The sequence below is a fragment of the Talaromyces atroroseus genome (assembly GCF_001907595.1).
Source record: "Talaromyces atroroseus strain IBT 11181 chromosome Unknown scaffold_4, whole genome shotgun sequence".
NCBI lineage: Eukaryota > Fungi > Ascomycota > Eurotiomycetes > Eurotiales > Trichocomaceae > Talaromyces > Talaromyces atroroseus.
Genome location: NW_017971436.1, coordinates 1,287,435 through 1,303,814, shown reverse-complemented (window position 1 = coordinate 1,303,814; position 16,380 = coordinate 1,287,435). Strand labels below are relative to the sequence as shown.

At 43.3% G+C, this 16,380-nt stretch overlaps 4 protein-coding genes across 4 annotated transcripts, besides 3 other annotated features; 1 reads left to right on the top strand and 3 right to left on the bottom strand.

Annotated features, from left to right (window-relative positions):
• Positions 1-1,131: 1,131 nt before the first annotated feature.
• Positions 1,132-2,418, bottom strand: UA08_04337 (hypothetical protein; the record flags this gene model as incomplete). The annotated part of the gene is made up of 1 exon (XM_020266648.1): positions 1,132-2,418. The coding sequence occupies one exon, from the start codon at positions 2,416-2,418 to the stop codon at positions 1,132-1,134; it is 1,287 nt and encodes a 428-aa protein (XP_020120614.1).
• A 568-nt stretch (positions 2,419-2,986) lies between these two features.
• UA08_04336 (hypothetical protein) lies at positions 2,987-5,034 on the top strand (the record flags this gene model as incomplete). The annotated part of the gene is made up of 5 exons (XM_020266647.1): positions 2,987-3,444; positions 3,503-3,520; positions 3,586-4,095; positions 4,159-4,392; positions 4,464-5,034. 5 exons carry the CDS (start codon positions 2,987-2,989, stop codon positions 5,032-5,034), a joined length of 1,791 nt encoding a protein of 596 aa, XP_020120615.1.
• Positions 3,232-3,245: a repeat region (Identified by RepeatMasker using a combination of RepBase library and repeat library created with RepeatScout).
• Positions 3,246-3,299: a repeat region (Identified by RepeatMasker using a combination of RepBase library and repeat library created with RepeatScout).
• Positions 5,035-6,572: 1,538 nt separating the features above from the next.
• On the bottom strand, positions 6,573-8,667 carry UA08_04335 (hypothetical protein; the record flags this gene model as incomplete). The annotated part of the gene is made up of 3 exons (XM_020266646.1): positions 6,573-7,771; positions 7,849-7,935; positions 8,004-8,667. The coding sequence occupies 3 exons, from the start codon at positions 8,665-8,667 to the stop codon at positions 6,573-6,575; spliced, it is 1,950 nt and encodes a 649-aa protein (XP_020120616.1).
• Positions 8,668-12,317: 3,650 nt separating this feature from the next.
• Positions 12,318-14,202: a repeat region (Identified by RepeatMasker using a combination of RepBase library and repeat library created with RepeatScout).
• Positions 14,203-15,500: 1,298 nt separating this feature from the next.
• Positions 15,501-15,752, bottom strand: UA08_04334 (hypothetical protein; the record flags this gene model as incomplete). Its single annotated transcript, XM_020266645.1, has 1 exon — positions 15,501-15,752. The coding sequence occupies one exon, from the start codon at positions 15,750-15,752 to the stop codon at positions 15,501-15,503; it is 252 nt and encodes an 83-aa protein (XP_020120617.1).
• Positions 15,753-16,380: the final 628 nt, after the last annotated feature.

Genomic DNA, 16,380 nt, shown 5'->3' with positions numbered 1-16,380 from the left:
TTACGGCCATTGTATCTGACTGTGAATAGGTTCTGTAATGGCTGTTGTGTAAGCTTGACTACTCTTCATTCATTCATGGACGAATGACCTCGGACTAAGCAACAGGAGCAGGAGAATGGGGAGAGACATTCGCATAGAGATGATAGAGGGCATCGTGGCCACAGAGACCAGGAAGGCCGTCCTTGGAGAAAAAGAGCTGATACCGCGGAATCTCGTGAACATCTCTCATCGTCGTCATCGTCATCACCAGCAACCCCACCGCATTACGTGCAAACAAACACAATGCCCTATATGAACTCATTTCTTGGAAATGATAGAACTATATGGCGCTACCTGGGTGAAAACGGACATGCCCCCGAATCACCCAGCGTGGGCACATCGTATCCATTACCACCAATGCCGCCGCCGCCATATACAAGCAATGAGATTCCCTGTAATACATACGGGTCACCGACCTTTGGATATTATCCTCCTCCTTCCCTTTTGAATATGTCTACTCCGTCGGGTAGGACGGTAGGGGGTGGATATGTAGTAACCGGTGCTCGCCTTGCTTCTCCCATGGCTACTTTTCCGAATGCCTGCTCTGCTTATTGCCACGGCTCATATCTCCCGCCATGTCAATGCACTGGGTGTTTAGAACATATATACCCACATCAACCATGCTGCTGCTCTTCTTACTAGTTGTTGCTCACTTACTCTCCTGGATCAATTGAGGGCCGTCCTAGCTTATGCTTTCAACAAACCAGGACCAGGACCAGGACAGAGGGACGGAGGATACAGGTTTACTCTTGCAGGTTTAAGCCGAGGACCTACCATGGCTATGTCCAAATGTCCCTACGACAACTATCATAATCCTTAGCTAGCCGCATTGATCAGCCTTCTTATTTCTCTTCTGGCTAAGTTATATGATGGCATGTTGTTCATGTGTCACACAGTGCACCCAAATCGGACTCGTTCCCATTTCCGTCCCCAGTTCTAATAAATCGAAAAACCAAAAGCTCAGTCGTAAACGCAAGGCTCATAAGTTTATACAGAATGCATGTATAAAAGGCAAGTCGGTGGTCTAGATGTTCAGTAAGAAAGACCACTGCGTCTCGGATGGTTTCTTCGAATCGAGTACGTATCAAGCAATCATTTCGTTTCGTTTCTCCCTGGACGCTCCATCAGTGGGATGCCCTCGACATCGTCCTCATCGTCCTCGAAGTCATCGCCAATATCAAACACCTCTGCATCCACTATATCATCCAGGTCTTCCTTCGGCACAGCTTGTCCGCGTGCTGACCTCTTGCGACGCTCGTGCTGTAATAATATGTACCCATAGCCCGTAATCTCGGCACTCCAAATCAGGAACCAGCCCAACATGCCGAGAGACGACCAGTCTCGGAAGTACATCCCTAGACCAACGTTAAAGGTACCAAGGAGAAGAATTCCGCGTCCAAGCCACCTATGCACAAGTGTAAAGATCGTTTGTCGGCGTATCCGGACAAAGTCGATGTGATGCTTGTAGCCTGCGGCAGCCTGGATAATCAAAGAGCAGATAACTATAAGGCCTATAATTTTGTGCACCCCAAAGTGCGTTGAGCGCATGAACATGTATAGCCCACTGCCGAGTGCTAAAATGGATGCAGATAATTGTATTACCCAGTGATATTTGAAAGAGCGAAGAAGCGGAAGTCGAATAGTCACACTGCCTGCAACAAACAAGCCCATGAAAGAGAATGTCATGATGATACCATGAACACGAACAGCAGTGAAAAACCCCTCTGCTTTTGGTGCATCGCGAGTAAACCCAATGGTCTTATCCCCTTGAATAGAAGGTACCAAGTCCTGTGCATCATCTGCCAGTTCTGCGAGATTCATATCTCCCCAGACAACGCCTGCATAAGAATGTATTTCCAAGTTTGTATATTTGTCGGCGGAAAGAAAAGTTTGCTTTGTGTTTCCAGCATAGATGTATGGGGAGACTCCCCCGTCGTAGAGCTCTGGCGACCAACAATTATAGCAAGCGAACTGGGCCATATAATTGTCAATCGAAGCAGTTGCTTCCAAGACAGTAATTTGGTCCGTGACATCCGACTCCGAAAAAACCTTGGGCATGGAATGACCATCCGCTGTCCGAAAACTCGTTACGAGCGATTCCCTATCTTGGTCGGCATAGATAATGAACATCAGAGAATCCTTCATCTCGCTTCCAAGCCCAACTCCAAACCAGCCTCCATCTTTGGATGGTGTTGTGGATAGCGTTAAATAGAGATCGTGGTCATTGGTTGTCTCGTTGTGGTTTCGCGTCACGGCGAAACAGAATTGAGGGTCGGATTGGCAGTATTGGATGCCCGCTGCGAGAGTGGACGAAATAAAAATAGATGACCATAGAAGCACGGCACAAATTATGGCTGTAGATGGGCGTGAATACGCCATCTTGTACCTAGATATATATATAGCTCCCTGGCGCTCGAGTTTCTTCCCAACGCTCCAAACTCCTTTCGCCGATCACCACGCCTGCCTGAGACAACTTGTGGTTCCCGGTTGCTGTTTAGGTCTTAGTTAATTAATAGACAACAAGGACCAGTCAGCTTGAAGTAGAATCAGGAAGTTTGATACCGTTTTGAGTGTAAATAACACCCAAGGTTTGATCGCGTGCGGACTCTTAATAACTTGTACGTGGTCAGACCGTGCGGGGAAGAGCTCTAAAGCTCACAGCCAATCAAAAGCCAAATTATAATCGTCGCAATAATCTTATTGGGGGCCATTTCCAACACACTGAATATGATTGGCTGATCAGTAGATTATGTAAGACACCGGCTTATCTGATCCTCGTCCCCACAAAATGGTCAGATGAAATGCTTTTCATTGGCCAGCGTGTTGACGCCCTGTGACGAGCTAAACCCTAAAACTCAGTCAGTTCTTTTGATTGAAAAAAAGGTCTCTTTCAACTTCTCTTTCTACCTAGCTCGTGCATGGTATCAATATACTACTACTTACTCAAATGGCACACCCACTCATCACAATTGAGAGCCGAGGCTCCGGCAAACATGATCTGGACGGCATAACTTTGAGCTCATTGATGTCTCATGCCGCAATATCAGACGCCAGAACAAGAGCGCTCAAACCAAATTACTACCACACTACAGCCACAACCGAGCGCACATCTCACATTGATAGCAACAGAAATACACAGACTGCAGATAGTCAAATGACAACCCCATCTTCAACGGCGTCAGCAACCGCAGAAGCAGCAATAACAAATGATGATGATGATGATGATGATGATGATGATGATGATGATGATGATGATAATGGTAACATTCCAACTTGGCGATTGGTTAATATCGTCCTAGCGGTAGCTGGCATTAGCTTCCTAGCCTCATTCTCTACTGGTGTGCTCACGATTGGTATTCCGCACACCGCGATGGATATTGGGCTTTCAGAGGATTTGATACTATGGTAAATTCCAGCTTCTCAAATTCATTACCACTGACTCTTGTACTGAACTGCTCGGTAGGCCTTCTTCGGTTTATTCGTGAGTTTTCCCTGGAAATTTTTATTTTTTGATGACTCTCAAGCCTATATGCTAACCGGCAATAGACTGGCAAGCGGTTCTTGTCTCCTGCTCGCAGGATCCGTCGCCGATGTAGTTGGCAATCGAATCTTGTTCATAATTGGCTGTTTCCTAGTAGGATGCTTCATGATGGCATGTGGACTGGTGCGAACAGGAATTGAGCTGATCATGTTCCGTGCTTTACAAGGCGTGGCCGTATCACTCTGCTTGCCTACATCGGTCGCTATTGTTTCCAACGCGGTGTCCACGGGAAGGAAACGAAACATTTGCTTCTCGATATTGGGGTTCGCCCAACCAGCTGGGTTTTCTGTTGGCTTGGTGTTGGGTGGTGTCATGCTTGATACTATCGGGTGGCGATATGGCTATTATATATCGGGCGGGCTGACTCTTGCCCTGTTTGGGATTAGTATATGGGTTTTGCCATCGGATCAGGGAGCTGGGGGATGGACCAATCTTGCGAAGTTGAGGAAGGAGGTCGATTGGATTGCAGGTCTTATGTCATGCGCTTGCCTGTCCATGTTTTCGTACATTCTGGCGTAAGTCTTCTTTCCTTTCTTCCGGAAACAGGAGTGGGTTTCATCCTCATGACTTCCTACTAGGGAATTGACGAATAACACCTCGAATATCAAAAACCCCGGAAATATCGTCATGCTTGTGATCTGCGCCTGTCTCGTGCCCTCATTCCTATTCTGGGAACAGCGTCAAGAACGACTTGGGAGACCAGTTTTGATTCCGAACTCCTTATGGCGAAACACCGTGTTTACAAACGTGTGCGTGATGGTCTTGTTTGCATGGGCCGTACTCAACGTGATGGAGATGTATTGCAGTTTGTTGTAAGTCATCCTTTTTTCCCTTCCTCGGTTGAAAAAAAAAAGATTTTCCTAACTGAAAACCCAAATTAAAGCTTCCAAAAGGTTCAAGGCCTCTCAGCTCTTGAAGCCTCGCTTCGCATCCTGCCTAGCATGGCAATAGGCTCAATATGCCAACTGAGCACAGGGCTCCTAGTGCATCGGATTTCAACATTTTACTTGGTAGTTGGCTCCATGCTGCTCAGTGCCGGCGGCCCCCTGCTCATGGCAGTAATCAACGTTCAATGGCCGTACTGGTCCGACGCCTTCTTTGCACAGTTACTGGCTCCACTGAGTGCCGACATCCTTTTCACGGTTGCTCTACTGGTGATTTCCGACGTGTTTCCGCCGCGCACTCAGGCCCTCGCAGGCGCGGTGTTTAATACTGTTTCTCAGTTTGGAAGTTCGCTTGGTTTGACCATTATGGCTGTCATTTCCTCCGCAGTTACGAGACATGCTGCTGCTTCATCCCCCGATGCTGGTAAAGATGACGACGACTCCCCCGCTGCTCTTTTGATGGGTTATAGAGCTGGTTTTTGGGCTGCATTTGCTTGGATGATGTTTGCGTTTCTGATTGGGGCCTTTGGGCTGCGGAGGATTGGCAAGGTTGGAGTGAAGCGAGATTAATAGATTATATTGTATACCTAGGTAGAGAATTTGTTTTATATGCATACGTCCACTGTGCTACGTGATGCACCTAGATCTAGTCAATAATGCCTTATTTCAGTTATACAAGCCCTACCTAAATAAAGAAGCTATATGCGTACATCATATTATCGTCGCCTTGTCTATCTTAGTCGTACAGACATATGGTATCAGGCTGATAACAATCATAACAACTCGATACGTAACTCCAATAATACACTATGCCAAGTCTAAGAATAACGAAAACAAAATGCGGGGACCCCGCTTTTTCGTACAACATCACTTTCTATAGCGTACTAAACGTATTTGGCATTCAGCTCAGCCCTTCCAATGCCTTGCTTTACTCCGCGTAACGTCGGACGTACCGTATGTTACACGCATACTTACCCAACCCCGACTCCGCGGGTGGTTATAGTCGTTTGCCCAGCAGCTTATCATTAATAGTACCATAGGCTAATATTGCAGCCTACAATATATCGTATAGTGCTCCATATTTTCGGAGAGTAAGTCAGCCAGTTACGTAGTTATTCATTTCATTCATGTCTGGGCATAACGGCGTTATGTACACATACTACCTGGATGGTTGGTCCCTACTTACCTAGGCAGGTAGATATAACCTACCTTGCCTGGCTGTGTATATATTAGCGGTGAAGTTTCGGACCTCCAACCCGTGTCCGGAGTCAATAGGGTGGGTGATTCCATTGCCATGTTTCGTGTAAATAAAAGACTGGGCTGGGGAGCATTGATCAGCACAGGTCACATGGATGTATGTACGAGTCAGCTGTTGGCTGAGGCGGCTAGTAGTTGGTTGGTTTCTGTTTGATGAATCATACGTAGGGGCCTTGGTTTTAGGAAAATCTGCGAGGATCGTCCAAATTAGTAGCCAAGTTTTGTATCTGTCGTATAGTAGTGAGGTTGGATAGAATGTAAGTATGGTAGGCACCTGTACACATAAATTGTTGGATACAAAAAGGTGGAAAAATAATACAAGAAATGGTACAAAGAATCGAATTCATAGATAGATAGATAGATAGATAGATAAATATACGTTATGTAAATCAGACACAGACAGTCATCAAACAGTTCATCAAGAGATGAGTTGTAAATTGCAATGGTGAAAGAAGAATAGGAGCGTACTGCTTTCCTCCTTCAGATCGAAAGAAAAGAACGGGGCAATAAAAAGTAACCACCCAGCCCAGTTTTTTCAGCAGATAGTTTATTTTTTGTGTCCTCTGGTGTGCATCTTCATAGTACCTCCTAGCTTTTCCCAAGATAAACAAGCGCTCCAGTCAGAGTAAGAAAGAATGGAAATAGAATCCGGTCACTCAAACAAATAACACAAGCAGGAATAATATGGCAACATAGATGAAGAAGCAACAGAAACAGACAACCGCACCCATGATTGCTATGCAAGACATCATCAAAGATGCCCAATCGTTATAACCCATGACCATATCCCATACAGACTTTAAAAAAGAAGCAGAGAGAGGGAAAAAAAAAACGCGTAGATATTTACCTATTCAAGTAATCAAAAAATCCATCTTCATATTCTCAATAATTTTCTCCCAGTCCCAACTATCCTCCATCTTCGTGTCCATGACTGTCCACACTTGTTCCACGACTCTGAGAGCTGGTTCGATATTGCGCAGACTAGAATACTCAACCAATGCATTGAAACCTTTCTTGATTCTCTCGCGCTGACGAGGCAAGAATGCAGAGCACCCGAGGAGGAATAACGGCATAAGCATGATGCTAAACGCCCCTGCATCCTGTGGGAGCATATCTAGGTATTTCAAAGCATCATCGACAACTTGAGTGATCTTCTGACTAGGGCGCGATGGCCGGATTGTTCGGTACAAGTAAACCCAAGTCGACTGTCTATATAGCTGGGAAGCATACCAGTTTGGAGTCTCGGCTTCGTACGACGGCTCCCAAACTCGGAGCGCAGAGTCAATGGAAACCGCTTCGCTCAGGGTCTGGTAATCGACAGCAGGCTCAAACCCATCATTGTAGCGTCGTCGAATACGATCTCTGAGCCTGGTTACTTCGGAAATGTAATTGAACAAGCCATCAAAGATACCAAGAAAAGTGCCAGCCTGGGCATGAGGCACAAAGTCCGGAAGGCGAAGGTCACCGGTTAGCTGCAATGGTCGTCGGTCCAACGATGTCAACGAATTGGAGACGTCATGATACTGGAAGAACTCAATAATGAACTGTCGGAACTTTTCGTTCTTCGGCTTCTGCGAGGTTAAGAGATAGCGGGCAGCGTCCATATGGGAGCGATACTCTCCTCCCGTCTCTCCTTCACAGATCGTGTTTAGACACAAAGCCAGCGTGGATGCAATGATGGGATCCTCTACCAACAACTGTGGTTCCTCCGCGTCTTCGGCCTGAGGGGCTGAATTGATGCTTTCTCGTAAGTCGGTTATGGCTCGGTCGAAATGGTAGTGTTTTCTCTCTTTGTAACGTGGCTCCGGATCCCGTGCTGATAGATGAGATCCCGACAGGCACATCAAAGAGTGCATCAGACCTCGATGCTGAGTCGCCATGGGAAGCAAAATCTCTTTGAAAGGATTGGAGTCATCGTTGATAAGGGTGAGCACGCGGCTAAAGTCATAGACGAAATGGTCGAGAAACCGGCGGTCGATCTCTGTTTCAATTCCATCGATTAGGATGGGAAGACCTCGTGGCAGTAGTGACATTGAACCCCTTCGAACCGCTGGTGCATACCAAAAAAGAGGAAGAAAAAGAAAATCAGCATAGGCGCGAGAGATGCCGGATATGCACGATACTCACCGTCTTCCAATTTCTGCTTCCCGCTTCTCCAAATTTCTTTCGGTGGATAGCCTTCACAAACGACGGCATTTTTCTGGCAGTTCAAACCTGCGCAGTAAGTACTTAGCTCCCGCGCACTCATGGGAATTTTTACAAGATTATGTGTGGGATCTTACATGCAGGTTTTGTCTCGTCGCATTTCTTCTTCCTCCTCCGGCAAGTTATACAACCCGTCTTTGAACGACCTTTGGCAATCTTAACCTGCCCGCCGGGTATGGGTAGCGGATGCTTGCGTGGGCGGCCTCGTTTTCGTGGCGCGCTGACTGACACGGCAGTGGAAGCTTCGTCGGCGGGGTGGTCATCACCAGGCTTGACGGACATCAGAATCTCCCCATCGTCATCCAGCTCCTCGATCTTTGGTGGAATTGTATCGGGAGAGTCGTGGTCCATGGAATCGGCGGGGTTGAAAGTGAAGTCGGCTCCGAAGGTGGCCGACGTTGCGGACGAGGGAGAGGTCTGGTCGGATTCGCGGCGCATTCTGAAAACATTCTTGGAGGGGTCGAAGCGGGCGTCCTGAGGCCAGCAGTTCATCGACTCGACCGAGATATCATCGTTCACGCCGGGAGTCTGACTGCCGTCAGAGGAGGACGGGCTTTCGACGGCACTCCCAGACTGGAGGGTGGCGGCGGTGGTGTTCAGGACGGACAGGCCCAGCGACGCTGCTGATGGAACGGTTGGCGGCTGACGGAACGGACCGGCTCCACCGTTGGCAGTGGATTTTGTTCTTACCACGGACGAGTGATGCAGCACCGAGGAATGATGGTTCTGCATGGACAACATTGGGATGGCGACATGCGACAAGCCCCGGACTGCAGCGATCCAGCTGGGAATAAGAAACGACAGCAGCGGTGCAGGCTAGAGGAGCGAAACGGCCGGCGCAGAGCGAGTGGGGGGCGCGGAGAAGGAGATATGTAGGATGATGGTAGAGGGTGAGCAGGAGAAGATATTCTCTAGGCGGAGGCGGTTAGGTAGTAGGTAGTGGGTTGGGTTGGGTTGGGCGTTGTGCAGCGTGAGGTGGGAGGAGATGGCTGGCTATGATTACATTCCAAACAGGCAGGTGACAGACAGACAGGCGGGGAAGGCGTCACTGACAGTCGAGGGAGGAACACGAGGCTAGCAAGAAACCTCGCCAACGGGAAGGAAAACCTCCAGTCGCTCAGCACAGAAGGGCACAGGGCCTATTTAACGGACCGGGAAGCATGGCTGTGCTTATATGAAAATATGAAAAAAAAAAAAAAAAAAAAAAAAGGCGAGAGGGAAAAAGAAACCAATCAACCAGGAGCTGTCGACGGCCAAGCATGCCTCCAACAGCAAGCAACACGTAATAGCAATGATAATAGCAATGGTATTGTAGTCTTGCTCTGCGCTCTGCTCCCTCTACTCCGTACAGAGCTTACCTACTAGGTAGGGGCGTAGCGAGAGGGTCCAAGCAGAGACACACTGTAACAGTACGGCGTAAGGTACGTACTGGCTTACCGTACGATGCAGACGCACTAATTTGGTATGCGGGGAGCGCCAAGGTTGCTTTGGTCCCCTGCCAATCAGCCATTGTATTTGTCACTAAGTAGTAAATACTGCTTATTATAACTATGCCTTTTCGTTTTGATACGTGCTACTCCGTGCTAGTACAGCAGACTCGTGCCCCCCCCTCGAATAATTGAGTTCGTCCAACGGTGCCCAGCGTCATCGTCGGTCGTTCTTACACTGCGGAACCTGGAGAAAAAGCAAAGAAACCGGCCGGGCAAATGGGCGTGGACTTCGCGTGGACTCCCTTGCATAAACAGCAGGTTTTGCAGTAGGAATCCGGAGTTACGAGTATGGGGTAAGAAGCGTATCCACTTATTTAATTCTCGTCACTCGTTCCTTCGAATCCTGCTCAGTCATCCCCCCTCTGCGTTCTCTTTACTCCGTACTCGTAGGACGACTACATGCTATGCTAAGTGTCCTCTCTCTATCCCTTGATGCGGCCAAGTAGTATAAACAAGACCCGTATTACCCGTAATTAACTGAGCCCAAGGCGCCTAACAAATCCACGCATTGCGCACGCTAAAGGACTCAGATCTGGTAATTTAGACGACCTACCCAAAAAGGGCAAAAGGGCTTTTAAGGCGTCGGTGAGACGCCTGCAAAGAATCCAATCAGACCCAGTGCCAGCCCTCCCTCCCTGTGCCCCGGACGCCGCCGGGATAGCTGGCGGATTTGTCTCATTGGGCGGCTTTTATTTTTCCTTTTTTTTTTTTTTGGCCTGTTGTTATTTGTTCATCGTCCCCATTCCATGTCTTCTAGTTTCGAGATTTCGACCAGAGCCTCTCCTCGTGATGGTGGAACTGGAAATCACCATAACTAGTATTTTTGACTAACTATACTACAGTCACGGAAAGTCAGCCGGTATATCATGGCACAGAGTACCTCGTACATGAAAATTAACAAGAGTCCGGAATACTCGGTATTCCGTAGTGGTTGTCGACGATTATGACAGAATTAAGCCCTGTACGGGTATTCAGCCCTTACCGGGCCTCTTTCGGCAGCCCATACTTGGCTGGCATTCTAATTATACTTGCATCTGCATCTGCATTTGCATTGCATTTTCTTTTTTTCTTCTTTTTTTTTGGACAACAGATCGATGGGCGAGAGAACGGACCTCGTCCTCCGTATTTAGTAAGCAATAATCTGATCTTGATAATCGCGCCCTAACAAGCGCAAGTAAGGCTCTGGGGCTGAAGCCTAACAAGCCAAAGTATTAATTAAAGGGTCTAGGCTAGTGTATGCGCTGCATAGTTAGTCAGTTAGTCCGGTAACTACGTACGATGGAATTAAAGGGGTTCCATCGAACAAACCCTCTTCCTCATATGTTATTAAGCCTGAGTACGACCGTGTCATCAGTATCGTGTATCTGAGTGAACTATCTAACATGGTCAGTTAAAAAAAGGAGAAGGGAATAAGAAATAACTCGAAGAAAATAAATGGAGGGAAGAGCAAAGGATCGCCAGAATGGAATTCCTCACGATGAAACATTGCAACTGGTTGGCCCTTGGCCCTGGGTATGATGGTCACATTTTTTAGTAGATCCGACGGTCGGACCACAGTCAGGTACGGACTAAGTAGGAGGAGACAGGCTAAAGAGGGGAAAAAAAAATGAAACAATGAAGCTAGAGGGATTTTTTTTATGCTGCTATGGAATAGTTGTAGTTACATCATAGTCAGTGGTAGTGACCACAAGAAAGAAATTAACTTACTGTGTGGAAGAAGACACTGTAGCAGAGTCAGAGACATCATACGGTCTCCTCCATAATGGAGTCAATCAGTTAGGTGATGCCATGGTAGAGCCGTACGTAATGGTAATGTGGAGGAAAGAGTGGGGGTACGGTACGGGAGTGCCGTCTATCCGTCTCGTTCCGTACCTTACTTACACGTACCAGGACACCAAAAAAGGCCATGGAAAAAAAAAAAAAAAAAAAAAAAAAAAAAATAGAGAGATCTATAAACTAGCGAAGTTATTTCGAATCTAAATTCACAACAGAGTTTTCAAGATCGGGTAGAATCTAGTTATTCACGGGCGTATGTACGTACTGACCAACGGGTTGTACGTTCTGACAGAAAGTATGCCGGGAAAAGATGTGGTGCGCAAGGATCAGAATGAAGATGAACATCGAAGCATCCAAGGGAAGGGAAAAAGTGTCGAGCAACAGTCAACAGGTGCAATTCCAATGTTTTTGCGCTATACAGGCTATACACTCGTTCAGACTTTTAATTCGCGTCTGGTTTCCGTTTTGGAACTACGCTCTTGATTCCAGATTCCTACATAGATCTCTAACTAGGTGGCTCGACACGAAATCAGATTTATTGTTCTAGGCTCTTCAGCTTGTTAATTTCTATAAGGGTATGTATGCATTCGATGGTTGATAAAATGGAGATAACATAAACATAAACATGATACTACGCATTATTCACTCCGTAGCTAAATTAGCTTAGCTGTAAATACGTGCCCTATAACTAACTTCATAACCGCGCTAGAATTTTGACTAAGGGGAAGAAGAAGAAAAATTTTTTCTGCTCCATGCCTATTTCTGTACCTGACCTGCATATGTGACACTGACTGTCTCCACCGAGCGATTTTCAACGAAAGCATGCGAGTGACTGGTGTACACGTACTGAATTACGTAGTATCTGGAACCAGCTTTTAACCACGGAGTATATGACAGGCGTATTAGTATCACGGGATACCAAGCATTGTTGTTATTTTATTTGTTCCCTGCAGATCAACCTAGATACTCTCGTGCATACCCGGAAAATAATATACGTGCGTGTACTAGCAAACTACACGGAGTACTTCTCCATGACCTTCGAAGGAAACTTTTTGAAGGCTGCAAAAGAGGGCAGGCTAGGGAAAAGAGTTCCACGAATCAAGTACTTGTGTCGAAGCAAAAAGCTAACGTAACCGGTAAGCCACCCAGCCATGTAAGCGACCCGGCCATCTCCGCCTGGAAACGCGTTCTATTTCGATCTTATAATTTCAACGTGTCAATATGCTACTAATTCGCAAGAAAAATCCTTTAAAATCAGCTGAATTAGAAGGAAAGATTTAATTAGTTATTTCTAATTTAAAAAATAAGAATATTTAAAGTATTTGTGAAGCTATATAGATTTATACTATTCTTTATATAACTCTTTAAGACTGACTGAAGGAAACATAATATAAATATATAAAATGTATTAATAGTTATAAATTTATTTAGTTTAAAGAGAAATTGCTTATTAGATGGATATTAGATTTAAATAGGTAAGGATTATCTTTCTAGCTATTTATAGTATAAAAAATAGCTAATTATCTTCTTTTTTAATATAGAAATTAATAGGTTAGAGAAAAATAGATTTATAATCTAGTTTAATATTATTTAAAACTTAAATTATAATTTTCTTAAAAATATAATTATAAATATATTAAATATAAAGATCTAAAAATAATCTAAAAATATTTTAATTGTATATAAAAGGTTATATTAGAATATAATATCTTATTAGAAGATATTTATAATTTTAATAAGATTAGCTTTACTATAGGACTCTATATAATTATAAAGATTATTATTAGAAGTAATTAATATACTTATTTAAAGCTATTATAATCTAGTAATTAAGAATAAGTAATTTTAATTAAAATAATTAATTTTATTAAATAGACTTTATTTTTATATATAATTTTTAAAATAATAAAATATATACAAGAAGGCTGGTTTAAGATTTTTTTAGATAATTAGAAAATTAATATTAATAATAATAGATAGATAACTAATAATATTAGTATAGATTAGCTTTAAAATTACTTTATTCTTCTTATAAATAGCTATATAATAAGAAGATATTAAATGCTGATTCTTAATAATTATAAAAATTATTTAATTATAAAATTTGATTATATATATACTAAGAATAATATTATTCTAGTTTATATATCTTTATATTTCTCTTATCTCTTATAGTCTTTTAATATTAGCTATTTTATAGTTATAAAGCAGAAATATAGATAGTTTATTAAATAGTGGATGAGGCTTAGATTTAATTATATTAATAAAATTGATTTTCTTACTATATTTCTAGAGATCTGTATGATGGCATATAAAGTTAAGACTATTTAAAAGGGCTTTATAGCTATTAAATTAATATTATATAATTTAGATTAAATTTATTAATAGTTTACTATTTAGTTTAAGACTCTTATATCTCTTTTAAGTTAATTAAATAATATTTAATTATCCTGCTTATAAATACTTTAAAATCTATATTAATTTAAATATTAATTAAATATAATAAAAAAGTGTATAAATTAGTATATAAGAAGCCTATTAAGTTTAGTTAATAAAGTAATTAATTAAATATCTAAGATATATAAAATGACTATAAATAGCTTTATATTTTTAGGGAAAGAAGTTTATAATTTATAAGCTATATATAAGAAGAAGAAGTAAAAATATAGATAATCTAGAAAGTAGATAGAATATAAGTAAGAAATTATTAGAAAGGAAGCTTAGGTGCTTATATAAAGTTAGATTAAGACATCTCAAAGTATTACTACTGCTCTGGCTGAGCCTAAGCTGTCAGTCTTATAAGTAATTGTATGCTACTAATTTAAATATAGTGAGTGTGATATTCTTGGGTATAGAAGACCTCAATGTCCTTATTGTACTAGTAATTAGTTTTTTTATATATAATTATTATTTTGGGTTGAAAATTGTGATTAGAAATTCATATAGAACGCGTTTCCGGGCGGAGGTGGCCGGGTCGCTTACATGGCCGGGTGGCTTACCGGTTACGTTACTGAAAAAAATGAAAGAGCTAGTTAGCTAAAGGGTACTAGTAATTACTAATTAGGCAGATCTCAGTATTAGTTTGCTTCATGTTGTTTTCACTCTATTTCCGCGGGGAATATCTAAAGCCACATGACCTTTAGCTTCCCTTACAGGCGCACTCAGAATCAGCTGAGTGCGTAATGCGCGATTAACTTGGACCGTACGCAATGATGTATGTACAACCAGCCTTGACTTTGACCTCAGGAATTCAAAGGTTGTCAGGTATAGATACATACACGAATAGCTTATTTTTCTAAATCTTGTAACTCAGAGTACTCCGTGGGGCATTCAAGTTTTCTTTTTTCCTTTTCCTTGTTCCCGGACCTCGTAAAGGTCCAAAATGAGCCAATAATTCCCAGATATCATGCTATGACCCAACAGTTTGGTTCAGTGTCACAGACCCTATCAGTGAAACTATACATATCTATAGTCGCCTAGATAATAATATTGCTCTAAATTAGTTTGATAAGACCTTGACGATCATGAAACCTGTGGGCTCTTAGTCTCTTAGCCTTTAGGCAGGAGGAATTTGCTTTTTTTTTCTTCTCCTCTTACAGCGCAATTGCGTGATCAGTCAATACTTCTTGGCATCGATCTATGTCATTATCTAGTTAATCGACTTAACAACGGGTACATACACGTACAGAACGTACTCCGTTCGGATATTTCATTCACCCATCGGTGTCCAATTCAATGTGTAAGTAGTACTTCCATGCTTATGTGTACATCTGCAAGAAAAAACTCATACTGTTCTTTTATTTAGTTTCTTTTTTTTTTTTTTTTTAACTTTCTTTTGTAATTTTCATACAGTCCATAGTACTGATGGACCATAAGGCTGCAGCTGCAGCTGCAGGATCAAGCTTGGAGAAGAGGCAGTGCTCACTTGCTTCAAGTTGAATTGCTGGACTGTCAGTCGGCAAATTGATTGGATTTTCCCGTTTGCTGCTTACGTCGGGTGTCTGAAAGAAGAAACAACATCGATGTAGTCTGAGAGTCCGACTATTGAGATCAAGTCTTCACGATATGGACATTGGTCGCAGAGAGTTCCCGGCCAATCCAAGGGCTAATATTTGAGCCGCTAGGTATATTCCGTACTAAGGATAGATAATCCATACTTCTCAAGACCTTTCGCTCTTTGGTTCCTCCTAGCGGTCACTCCCCACTGCACGGTAAGTTATTTCGTGTTCCGAGGTTACCCTCCTAGTGCAAGGAATAAAAAAGGATTAAGTGCCTCAAGAGTATGCTTATGCATCTACCTTTGATCTATTACGACTCAATATACTGATTTTGAATTGGGGTTTGGCCACATTCTTCATCGCGGGCGTAAGCCATCTCTGCAGTGGCGATATGGCAATAGCGAGATGGATCCTGTCCAGCCGCAACCCTTCCGATGGTCACATCTCGACCACCTTCCAGCAGCTCGAGTCCCTCGTCGCCAGAAGCATCCTCTTCTATTTCCTTATAAACATGAGTGGCCAGACTGCGGAGCCACGATTTGATCTGTTGGATGACTGCCATTCTGCTGCGAAGCAAGCAAGCTTTGTCAAGATTCTCGCATCGCCTTGTGAGCCAAAGGGTTAGATTTCATGTCTGAAATGGAAAACGTTGAGAAGCAGAAAGGAGAATCACACATATAATGAACGAATGACGGTCCACGAGCTTGGAAATGGGCAGGTTGTACCAAGGCCCTGATCAAGTCCACTAAGCTTAGTTCTAAGTTCTAAGGTTCACGAATTGTTTCACATAGCATCCGATTCCAGCCGCATTTGCATAGTTATTAGAGCTATTCATTGGGGCGCAGTTATAGTAGAGTAGACTTAATCAGTCATATGTTTATAGATGGACGCCTGATAGCTGATGAGAGGAGGTGCTCAAGCAACAAAATACAGTAGGTTTATTGTCTATCGTATGTCCCATTCTAACATGTCAGCCTACTTCTAATGGTTTTTGGGGTTTTAGCATCGAAACCACCGGCACCATTATTCTGCCAAACATGGGATACTAAAAAGGCGTAACGCTACTGAGAACACACTTTATTCCCTCTAGGAACTAGTTACTTTTGGCTTAATAGGATTATCCTCATATTAATTCTCATTTGGCATGATTGAGATCAATTAGATATAGATCTATTATTCGCGCGTACCTG